The 12,244-nt window shown below is 47.5% G+C and overlaps 3 protein-coding genes across 3 annotated transcripts; all 3 read left to right on the top strand.

The window, feature by feature from the left end:
• The first annotated feature begins 401 nt into the window (after positions 1–401).
• Positions 402–1,059, top strand: LOC124707211 (late embryogenesis abundant protein 19-like). The gene is made up of 2 exons (XM_047238871.1): positions 402–461; positions 538–1,059. Exons 1-2 carry the CDS (start codon positions 402–404, stop codon positions 1,057–1,059), a joined length of 582 nt encoding a protein of 193 aa, XP_047094827.1.
• Positions 1,060–3,552: 2,493 nt separating this feature from the next.
• On the top strand, positions 3,553–4,220 carry LOC124707212 (late embryogenesis abundant protein 19-like). Its single transcript, XM_047238872.1, has 2 exons — positions 3,553–3,612; positions 3,726–4,220. Exons 1-2 carry the CDS (start codon positions 3,553–3,555, stop codon positions 4,218–4,220), a joined length of 555 nt encoding a protein of 184 aa, XP_047094828.1.
• Positions 4,221–9,093: 4,873 nt separating this feature from the next.
• On the top strand, positions 9,094–9,753 carry LOC124649715 (late embryogenesis abundant protein 19-like). The gene is made up of 2 exons (XM_047189299.1): positions 9,094–9,153; positions 9,265–9,753. Exons 1-2 carry the CDS (start codon positions 9,094–9,096, stop codon positions 9,751–9,753), a joined length of 549 nt encoding a protein of 182 aa, XP_047045255.1.
• The last annotated feature ends 2,491 nt before the right edge of the window (positions 9,754–12,244 follow it).

Raw genomic sequence — 12,244 nt, 5'->3', positions numbered from 1 at the left:
GTCTTTACACTTGTTGGCTGGAGTGGTTGTACTTCTTCGATCCTTCTTTCTTGCATTTTTAATTAGCTTCTGCATGTGCTTGATCGAATTAACCCATGACATGTGCAGGCTTCGCGAAGCTACGGACGCGTTATAACGCGTGTCCTCTCTACGTGTCCGGCATGTACGTGCTCTCCGCCTTGCGACGGCCGACGTGTCCCCTAGACTCTCCCGTAGCCGCAGCCTATATAAATCCCACCTGCTCTATGCTATGCCAGATCAATCGAAGCCAAGTCGAGCAATAGACAAACTGATCTTGTTTTCAGACTGAAACCACTGTTCTTAGTTCGTGTTCGTGTTCGCAAGTGATCTTGCTTCTTCCTCGAGCGAAGCAGTTTGTTTGAGCAAGCCCACTACGCGAGATGGCCTCCAACCAGGAGCAGGCGAGCTACCGCGTCGGGGAGGCCAAGGGCCACACCCAGGTACTTTCATGTTCACGATCTTAACGACCATTCGATCATAGTTCGTCTCTGTAATGTGATCCTGGTATGTTTGCAGGAGAAGACGGGGCAGGTGATGGGCGCGGCCAAGGACAAGGCGTGCGAGGCCAAGGACCGGGCGGCGGGCCTGGCGGGGAACGCGTCCGGCAAGGGGCAGGGCGCCACTGACGCCGCCAGGCAGAAGGCCGGCGAGGCCAAGGACAAGACGTCCGAGACGGCGCAGGCTGCAAAAGACAAGGCGGCTGGCACGGCGCAGGCCGCCAAGGACAAGACCGTCGAGAGCAAGGACAACACCGGCAGCTTCCTTGGCGAGAAGACGGAGGCGGCCAAGCAGAAGGCGTCTGAGACGGCGCAGTACGCGCAGGAGAGGTCCTCCGACGCGGCGCAGTACGCCAAGGAGTCCGCCGTCGCCGGCAAGGACAAGACCGGCGGCGTGCTGCAGCAGGCCACTGAGACGGTGATGGGCGCGGTGGTGGGCGCCAAGGACGCGGTGGTGAACACGCTGAGCATGGGCGGCGACAACACCACTGGCAAGGACACCAGCAGCACCACCGGCAAGATAACCGGCAGGAATCACTAGATGCGATTGCTCGCGCGTAGTTTGATATCGTTTTCGCGGGGTTTTACTACCTATGTTTTATCTTTCATCTTTGATGATTTCTGAATGCCCCCGCTCGTTTAGTTTGTAAGTTAATGTCTTTGATGTGCTCGTGTTCGGGTCTGTAACTCTGTATGGGTACTGTGAATGGATAGCGAGGACAGGCAAAAGCTGGAAATAAAAGTTGATGTGATTAAACCTCTTATTTTCATGGTGTGTTAACTAACTTCCATTGTCATTCAAACATACATTCCGTAGCATATGTAAATTCGTAAGATGGCATTGGCATTTGGTGATAACTTTGACAGATTCAGAGACGATCAAAGATAACGACGGGAGATAAGATAATGTAGCATTCATACCAAACTCCTTGCTCAATTAGTAATAATTTAATTTCAAGAGCCACTTGCTCCGTAAACACTTACTCCTTATTTCTTAACACTAAAACCTCCACGCCTAAACCCTCTTGATCTTTAGGCATGCAAATGACTCCGTATTCTTAACACTAAAACCTCCACACCTAAACTTTCTTGATCTTTAGGCGTGCAAATGATGTTCCACCTAGTAAGTTTATACTTTTTTATGGCCATCGCTTTGCTAGTTGAATTTTGATCTATAAAAGCCTAATCTTTTCAGTACCTCCATAGGTATTTCAAAAAAAGATAGCATGAGCATAGGGATGCTATTTAGGATCGAATTAATAAGAATCAGTTGATCCTCGTATAATAGAAGATTTCCAACCTAACTAATAGGTTTTCTCTCAGAACGGTCTTCCACTAGCTTCATTCTTCATTCTTTAGCTTTTTAAAATAAAATGAGATGCCCAAATATCTAATGGGGAAAGAACCTAGTTTGCAACCATAGTGAGTTCATAAATCCCTCTTATCCATCTTTTGTTTTGCCAATGCAAAAAACTTCAATTTCATGGAAGTTAATTATAAGATCCGAGAGTTATTCGAAAATAAATAAGCTTCATATTGAAGGCTTTCTCCATATCATGCTCCATCAAAATATTGTAGAATTGATAGCCGCCTCCCCCCTCATCTAATAAATGTGAAATTAATCTACCCCCTTGCCATCTTGTTTCGCCATGGCTATTAAGATTGCCATCATATCTACCATCAGATTAAATAACATCGGTGATAGAAGATCACCTTGTCTGAGACTTTTTTGAGTCTGAAAATAAAGAACTACGTCATCATTTACCTTAATACCGACACTTCCTCGACTAACAAAATCATTCACACCTACACCATTTAGGATCAAATCCTTTCGTACGCATCATTTGTTGTAAAAAGGAAAGGATATTTGACTTGATCATTTGCCTTTTCAAAATCGATTTTAAGTAACTCGTCATCTATTTTCTTTCCTATGAAGCTCGGGATTTGTTTCGTGCAAAATCAGCACCCCTTCTAAAATATGAGGCCTAGGCATAAAGACCATTTGAGACGGTCTAATAACTAAGTGTGCAACCTTTGTTACATGGTTAGTACTAACCTTAGCGAAAATTGCGATGCTTACAGCAAGCATATTGATCTATATTATTAAATCTGAACATGAGTGTTTTCCTTTTTTGGTAACAAAATAATTGTTCCATAATTAAGTTGAAAATGAGACGGATCCCCTTTTGGAATCTCTCAAACAACTTCATTAAGCGTGTTTTAATGATTTTCTGAAGAGTTTGGTAGAACTATGCGGGGAAGCCATCTAAATTTGCAGCCTTATTTTTCTCCATTTGCATAATAGCTTCGTAAACATTTTCCACACCTAATATCTGAGAAATATCAACAGTTTTATTTTGAACTCCTTCCGTTTATAAATAGATGTCCGAGATTCGTCTAAATTTGAATGTAACCAGACACTAAATACGGTCTAAATATATTTATATTTAAACAAACATCAGACATTTATTTACAGACGAAGGATACTAGATTAAAGAAATTCTGACTCGACGCCGTTGTTGTACATTGTGCGTGATCGAATCGAGTATTCGGAGCCTCAGCCACACTGTCCTGCCACGACATAGCATGTACTCCATCGTCATATCCTATCCACTCGATCTCTTTCCTGACCCTGTCTTTATAGTTGTTTACTTGTGCTTTTCGGTCTCCTTCTTGCATTTTAAATTAGCTTCTTGCATGTGCTTGATCGAACTAGCCCATGATATATGCAGACTTGGCGAAGTGCGGACGTGTTACGACGCGTGTCCTCTCTACGTGTCTGGCATGTAGTAGGTGCTCCGCCTTGCGACGTGTCCACGGGCCTCTGTCACGTAGCCGCAGCCTATATAAACGCCACATGCTCTATCCCAGCCAATATCAATCGAAGCCAAGTCCAGCATAGACAAACTGATCTTGTTTTCAGATTGAAATCCACTGCTCTCGATCTACTCCGTAGTACATTGCGAGTGATCTCGTTTCTTCCTCGAGCGAAGCAGTACGTTTGTTTGAGCTAGCCCAGTGCGATCGTGAAGTGATGGCATCCAACCAGGAGCAGGCGAGCTACCGCGTCGGCGAGGCCAAGGGCCACACCCAGGTACGCACATTTCCTCGATCTGGATCGATTATTTGGAGCTACATTGAGTTGCCGCGCGCGTGCGCCGTGTCTGAATACTGGAACAACTGGTGATCGTGTTTGTATATTTGCAGGAGAAGACGGGGCAGGTGATGGGCGCGGCCAAGGACAAGGCGTGCGAGGCCAAGGACCGGGCGGCGGGCCTGGCAGGGCACGCGTCCGGCCAGGGTCAGGGCGCCACGGACGCCGCCAAGAAGAAGGCCGTCGAGGCCCAGGATATGACGTCCGAGATGGCGCAGGCCGCCAAGGACAAGACCGTCGAGAGCAAGGACAACACCGGCAGCTTCCTTGGCGAGAAGACGGAGGCGGCCAAGCAGAAGGCGTCTGAGACGGCGCAGTACGCGCAGGAGAGGTCCTCCGACGCGGCGCAGTACGCCAAGGAGTCCGCCGTCGCCGGCAAGGACAAGACCGGCGGCGTGCTCCAGCAGGCCACTGAGACGGTGAAGGGCGCGGTGGTGGGTGCCAAGGACGCGGTGGTGAACACGCTGGGCATGGGCGGCAACAACACCGCCAACACCGGCAAGGACAACAGCACCGTCACTGAGAAGATCACCGGCAGGGATCACTAGATGTGATCGTTCGCGCTTACTACTTTGCTTTTCTTTTCCTGGGGTTTTTACCTATGTTTTATCTTTCCAGTTTGATGATTTCTGCACACCCAGCTCATTTAGTTTGTAAGTTATGCCTCTGATGTCCGGGTCTGTAATGAGTTCTGTGAATGGACAGCTAGGACAGTCAAATGGTGGAAATAAAAGTTGAGCGTGTTTAATCCTGTTTTTTTGTCCCGTGCTTCCATCCATTGTCAGGATAGCTTTCAGAGAGAGATAACGTTCATACATTTTTCGATAAAAGGAATATATTAATATCAAGAAGATACCAATTACAGCCTCTGCAACAACACACCACCCTAATGGCACTACGGATGCACACAGCCAAAAAAAGGAAAAGAAAACTAAGAAACAAAAATCCCGTTACAGTATCTCGGGCCTAACAACAGCAATACATCCACCGCCATGACAACACCTGAATTACAGACTCTTCAAAAAACGACGCCTCCAAGAAGGGAACAGTGCTCAAACACCGTCGTCGCCCGATCAAAGATCTTAGGTTTTCACCCTGAAGATAATCCCCGCTCTCAAAACAATGCCTCCACTAAGGTCACTGCCAGACACAACCAGTCAAGGCTAGACCTTGGGTTTTCACCCTGAAAGGTAAGACTCTGCGCTCCACCTGTGTTGTCGCCCCCACTTTCATACCGCTGTTGGAAGCCGAGACACCAAGCAAGCCCCTCAACAGCGCGGAGACTTGAACCTCCTTTAGCTAGTCCTCCCCTTCGGCCTTCATGAAATTCTCTTCTTCCGACTTTTATCATGGATCTATAGTCACCTGATGTCAACACAGAAAAAGAGATTCACGCCGCTCCCTCCAGAACCAAACGGTTGGAATAAACGCATGGGTGCACACGACCGAATACCTCCGATCCAGCAAACTCCAGGCAAAGCACTGTTACATTCGCCGGCGGTGCCTTCCGGAACTCAACCCTCCGGCCAGATCACGAGTCCAGGCCTCCGGTAGGTCCTCCTCTTCACGCAAGACAGGCCCTAGGAACGCCGCCTTTATTCAGGTCGGACCCCCACGTCGGCGACCATCCCGGGCTGGCCAACCCAACCCTCCACCGGCGACACCATCGCCGGCCTCCAAGCTCCTCCATCGCACCGTCGGATGGCGGTGATAGATCAACGATCCACCACCCCCAACCACAGGCCGACCCTCTCCGGCGAAGAAGAGGCCACCTCCTCCGTCGAACACAAGACTGCTGCCCCGGGCGCCCTCGTGTCGCGGAAGAAGCCCGAGATCGCCTCCACGCACCGACGAGAGGCGGGGGTTGATGGCATGGCGCAGACCGAGGGCCTGGCCGCCACCCACCACCAGCCCCTGCCAGAGTGCTGCGGGAAGCCGATGGGAGGAGGGAGACCGCAGCGCCGCCCATCCCAACCGCGCCGGCCAGTCCGCGAGGGGACAGCCGACGGGAGGAGGGCCGCCACCGTCGTCGCCCATCCCACGCGCGCCTGCTCCGCCATGCCACGAGGAGGTGGGATCCGGCCGCCGTTCTCCACGCAGCGACGAGGAAGGGCCCCCGCCGCCGCCACGCCCCGAGGGACTTTGCCCCGGCGGCGCTGCCGGCGGCGGCGGCGGCGGAGGGTGGGTGCGGGAGGGTTAGGTTAGGGGTGCGGGAGGGTTAGGTTCCGTGGGTTAGGTTAGGTTCCGTGACTGAATGCGACTAGCATAACGTTCATACATAACACTCAGGGATAGCATTCAGAGAAAACGATCGGAGATAACGTTCAAGGGTAACGATCGAAGGCAGCATTCAGAGGAAACATTGTGTGACACTCCGGCTCAATCAATTTAGCATTATTGTTGAGAGGTAGAGTAGATGGCAGGAAATTAAATCGAGAGCGAGATAGCATTCAAACATAATGTTACACATTCAAAGATAACAACTAGAGATAACATCCGAAGATAGATAATGTAGCGTTCAGAGGAATCATTCCTAGATACCTCGCCTCAAACCATTTAGACGAAAAATAATAATAACTTACATGGCTGACCATGTTTTCCAATAAAAAGGCGTGTTATTACTTAAAAGTTTTAAGCATTTTGTCTGGTCTCTGCATAGTTAAAATGCACACAGGCGTCCAACCATATGAGCCATACAATTCATTACAAAAAGCAATTAGTAAAAGTCTGGGCAGCCAACTAAATCATAGGATGCGCTATCATGTGATTATGCAGGGTATCCTCTAACCTTGGAGACACCTTCGCAAAGAGGTCGTGGTCCTTCAAGCGCTGAAGCGATGATCATAAATGAAGCAAAGTCGTACATCGGTAGATGATCTGCATAAGAGAATAATTTTTGTCATTCATACATAGCCAAAACGACCATATAACGACAATCGCTACCACTCTGATAAGAATCTTATACCTAAAATACACCCCATTTAGCCAGTTGCTAAAAATATTTGCAATGATACATGGAGGATATAAGGTAAAACCTATCTGAATGAATGACCATATACACCCGCAAACTCACACTGGAAGAAAAGGTGTTTTATTGTCTCCTCTTCATGACAGAACACACATTTCGTGCAACCATACCATTTACATTTTGCAAGGTTATCTTTAGTAAGAATAACACCGCGACGAAGGAATGATGCAAAAAACCTTAGTTTTCAATGGTATCTTCATCTTTCAAATGGATTTATTATTAATTACCGGCTAAATAAGTTTAATTAAATCTTTATGCATGCATCCTACCGAGAATACACCATTTTTTGGTAAGTCCCAGTGGAATTCATCAGCTCCCGGTACCAACTAAACTAAAGCTAACCGTCGTAGCAATTCATTTCAAGAAACAAACCGGGGTCCAAGAAGATCACGCCAGAACATCATAGACGGTGGAGATGTTTTCATCACTTTTTGCAAGGTATGACTTTTATGACGTACAATATTATATAACGCTAGATATTGTTCTCGAAGAGTGGTTGTGCCCAGCCATTTAACCTCCCAAAACCTTATTTTCGACCCATCCCTGATGGAAAAAAACCCGTGTAAAAAAGTATTTTTTAGTTGCCATAATACAAGCCCAAAAGTGTGAATCTCCAGGTTTTCAAAGGACCTAAGAAATCGATTTTGAACAAACATATTTTGTCCGGCAGTAGGTTTTGGCATAGGCTATACTCAATTAACAACCTAGTCAGCCATTTTACTAGCAAGGTTTTGTTTTTTAACCTCTAGTTCGTGAACTCCAAACCTATTTTGATTTTTCTGAAGAGCCACATTTCATTTAGTCAAACCACATCTCATTTTCTCACTATTTCCTTGCCAAAAAAATTTAGATCCTAAATAATCCAATCTATGCACAACAACGTTATGGCGGTTAACGCTGGTACCAAACCCTGACCATATCGGCTCGGTTCTCTTGTAAGAGCATCTCCAACAGAGGATGTAAACTAGCGCTGCGCTAAAATAACCGTCAATATACATCGCCCATCGTGTTTTTCGTCCTCCAGACGCTATAAACTACGTCGCGCTGTAAATATTTTAGTGCGCGCGGCAGTTTGCTCTATCCAAAGCGGTATATCTGGTGCGCCGGCTAGCGCGCGCTGTAAAGTGCGATTCTTCCCACCGCGCGAAGAAAAACCGCTGTGAAATGTCCTCGACTGCCTCTTTGCGCTTCGACGGCAAGAAGGTCTGCCAGCCGCGCCCGACTTTGCCCAGCGCTGTGAGCACCACCGGCCGCCACGACGCGAGCTCCGCAGGCCGCCGCGCCGCGAGCTCCGCCGACCCTGCTCGGCGCTGTGAGCTCCGCGGGTCCGCCACGTCACGAGCTCCGCCGGCCGCCGCGCTGCGAGCTCCTAGGTTCGCCGGCTGCGTCCGACATTGCCCGGCGCTGCGAGCTCCGCCGGCCTCCGCGGGTCCACCGGCCGCGCCCGACCTTGCCCGGCGCTGCGAGCTCCGCCGGCCGCCGCGCTGCGAGCTCCGCAGGTCCGCCGGCCGCGCCCGACCTTGCCCAACGCTGCGAGCTCCCCCGGCCGCGCGAGCATGAAATCGATTGCTCTGGCCGCGCGGGCAGGCAATCAATCGTACGGTGTAATTTTTGCTAGCTAGATCAATTGCTAGTTAGGGATAAGCTCCTCTTAGAGTTGTAAAATTTAGTTGATTTTTTTTCAGATTTATTTGTGGCATGTTTGATATTGTTTGTTGTATGTATGTTGAAAAAACTTGTTTGTGGAGCTCTATTTTACAGCCTTCTGGTGAAGGGTTGTTTTTGGCTTCTTGATTGCGTTGTAAAATAGGGTATCTGCTGAAGCTCGCGCTGACTCCGCGCACTGTATCCGGATCAAGCGCGCTGCAAACAACTTTTACAGTGCTAAATTTTAGAGCCTATGTTAAAGATGCTCTAAGGCATCGGTAATAAATTAATAAAAGGAAAGCTGTGTACATGGTTAAAAAAACTAGTCCACTCGATCTCTCTTTGCTGACCCTGTCTTTACACTCGTTTATTTACTTCGTTTTGATCTCCTCCTTGTTTTCTTTTTAGTTAGCAAGCTCCCCCATGTGCTTGATCCAACTAGCCCATGATATACACCCATACTTGACGAAGTAATGGACGTGTTATGACGCGTGTCCTCTCTACGTGTCTGGCATGTACTAGGTGCTCAGCCTTGCGACGTGTCCCACGGGCAACTGTCACGTAGCCGCAGCCTATATAAACGCCACATGCTCTATCTCAACCAATATCAAGCGAAGTCGAGCAATAGACAAACTGATCTTGTTTTTAGATTGAAATCCACTACTCTCGATCTACATTGCGAGTGATATTGCTTCTTCTTCGGGCGAAGCAGTTTGTTTGAGCAAGCCCAGTGCGCGAGTCGCGAGATGGCATCGAACCAGGAGCAGGCGAGCTACCGCGTCGGCGAGGCCAAGGGCCACACCCAGGTACGTGCATGTCCACCATCTCGTCGCCCGGAAAATGTCGGTGTTGCCGCGCGCACCTACGTCTTCCCGTCACTCCCGTGTCTGAATGTTGTGCTCGTGGTGTGTTTGCAGGAGAAGACGGGGCAGGTGATGGGCGCGGCCAAGGACAAGGCGTGCGAGGCCAAGGACCGGGCGGCGGGCCTGGCGGGGCACGCGTCCGGCCAGGGTCAGGGCGCCACGGACGCCGCCAAGAAGAAGGCCGTCGAGGCCCAGGACATGACGTCCGAGATGGCGCAGGCCGCCAAGGACAAGACCGTCGAGAGCAAGGACACCGGCAGCTTCCTCGGCGAGAAGACGGAGGCGGCCAAGCAGAAGGCGTCCGAGACGGCGCAGTACGCGCAGGAGAGGTCCTCAGACGCGGCGCAGTACGCCAAGGAGTCAGCCGTCGCCGGCAAGGACAAGACCGGCGGTTTGCTGCAGCAGGCCACCGAGACGGTGAAGGGCGCGGTGGTGGGCGCCAAGGACGCGGTGGTGAACACACTGGGCATGGGCGGCGACAACGCCACCAAAACTGGCAAGGACAACAGCACCATCACCGAGAAGATTACCGGCGATCACTAGATGTGCTCTTTCGCGCTTACTTTGCTTTCATTTTGGTGGGGCTCTACCGCTCTACCTATGTTTTATCTTTCTACTTTGATGATTTCTGAAGACCCCGCTCATTTAGTTATGCCTTTGATGTGCCCGTTTCGAGGTCTGTAACGAGTAATGTGAATGGATAGCCAGGGCAGTCAAAAGGTGGAAATAAAAGTTGATTGTGTTTAACCTCTTAGACTAGTCATAGTGGGGAGTAACATAGAGTAGTAACATGGTGCATGTTACTACTCTATGTTACTACCTCTATAGTGGATAGTTACTATATGTGGTGTCATGCATGTTATATTTATTAGATTTGTAGACTCATCTTGTCTTGAGAAGTGTGATGTTATGGTAACATAGCTAGTTACCACCTCACTCTCTTTCTTCATTTATTACCATGCCATGTCACCAAAATGCATTGGGGTGTGTGATGTTACTAGCTATGTTACTCCCACTATGACTAGTCTTAGTTTCATGCCGTGCTTCCATCCATTGTCAGGATTTAGCATTCAAACATACATAAATGTAGCCTTCATACATAACTCTCAGAGATAGCATTCCGAGAGAATGATCGGAGATAGAGGGCAGCATTCAGAGGAAATATTCTGAGTTAATTCGGCACAAACAATTTAGAATTATCATTGAGAGGTAGATGACAGGAGATTAATTTTTTCCCTTCACCGTGTCCTCCAATCGTAAGACACCCATGAACAGAACAGAGTTATGCATCGATAGATAACCTACGACTAAATTACGACAATCGTTCTCACCCTTATAAGTAACTTGAATTTATGATCTGCACCATTGAGTCAGCTGTTAAAAATGTTCGCAACACTCCGTTATGAGTATAAAGTAAGACCTATCTAGATGACTGATCATATAGATCTCGTTAAACCTATCTAGATGACTGATCATATAGATCTCGTAAACTTACGTTTAAACATAATGTAACATTCCTTTTTGACATCAGAGATAGCATCGGACATCCGAAGATAGATAACGTAGCATTCAGAGGAAACATTCTGAGATACTCCAGTTCAAACCATTTAGGCAAACAGAAATAACTATTACTAATTGACATGACCGACCATGTAGCATAATAACTGATTCTTTCATCATGTGTTTTTTTTTGGGAAATCATTCGAGATTTTATTACTCAGCTATAAAATTACAATCGGCTAGGAAAAGCTGCGACACACACTCTGAAGCAGAATGTATCCAACAAGCATTAGGATCTCCACCTCTACCCAAATTTGCCACACTATGTGCAGCTCTATTTTGATCACGAGTATAATTTCTCGAAGATTCAAGAGACGCTTCACTTCATCAAACAGCTAACCATATAGTGTTATGTTGCGGCCACTTTCCTTCAAAGCCGAAAGGACGATATCACTGTCAGATTGGATGATAATAGGCAACTCCGACCATTCATAGGCCAATGCTAAACCTCCCATCAGAGCACTAACTTCTAATTCCAGGGCATCGTTCCAATTATAAAGGACTCAGCAAGCAGAGACGATGACTGCGCCATTAGAATCTCACAGAATCATACCAGTGCCTACTCTACCTTCTTCATCGAAGGAACCATCTACTGAAAGAGCAGCCCAATCAGGTGCAAGCCTCAGCCATGGGGGACTTGGAACCTTTCTCGTCTCACAAGCAGGCCGCACCGTAGTAACATATGGTTTCTTGCCTTTGATAACTTTAGATATTGATTGTTGTCGGATCTAATACAGAGTACTATAATAGTAGCTACACAAAAAGATACTTTAGTGGGAGGGCAAATCTTCCCGTGGAGAACGTCATTTTTCAATTGCTAAATTTTTCATATCTTTACTATTATATGTGAGTCCGTACATCGTCAAAAATGTTTGATGTCAAAGATTGGAGACATCTAGACCGTCCGTCCCATATATATTTAATCTGATTTCACAAGCACACGGTCCATTGAGGATTCCAAATCCAGAGAAAAATCGCTAATATCATGGAAATGATTAATTTGCTTTCTCAAATCGCGGAAAATTATTGTCTCAGCCATTTTTTCCTTTTTTTCTCTCGCGCGATAGGAAATGAAGTTATGCATGATCTCACACGTACGCTCCATTGAGGATTCCAAATCTGGAGAAACAAATCGCCTAAATCATGGAAAGACTTAATTAGTGTTTGCAATTACTGTCTCGACTGTTTTTTTTCTCTCTCTCGCAAAAGGAAACAAAGATATGCATGCATCAGACAGTTTTCATTCTGCATGCACTGATCCTTTATTAATCTAGCTGTAGGATTAGGCAGTTTTCATTATCTTTACAATTCGTAGGACGCATTTTGTCATACCTGGCCCGTCTCTCTTCCGATCCTTCTTTTTTTCCAAATTGTTGCCCTTCGATTATGGAAAGTTAGCCAGCGATCCACCGATGCCTCAACTCAGCTCGAAACATCCGCATCCTCCTAAATAACAGAAAAAGGTTGATGAGGA

The sequence above is a fragment of the Lolium rigidum genome, chromosome 4, assembly GCF_022539505.1.
Source record: "Lolium rigidum isolate FL_2022 chromosome 4, APGP_CSIRO_Lrig_0.1, whole genome shotgun sequence".
In the NCBI taxonomy this organism is placed as follows: domain Eukaryota; kingdom Viridiplantae; phylum Streptophyta; class Magnoliopsida; order Poales; family Poaceae; genus Lolium; species Lolium rigidum.
The sequence above is the reverse complement of the archived record's forward strand: the minus strand, read 5'-3'. Positions and strand labels throughout refer to the sequence as shown.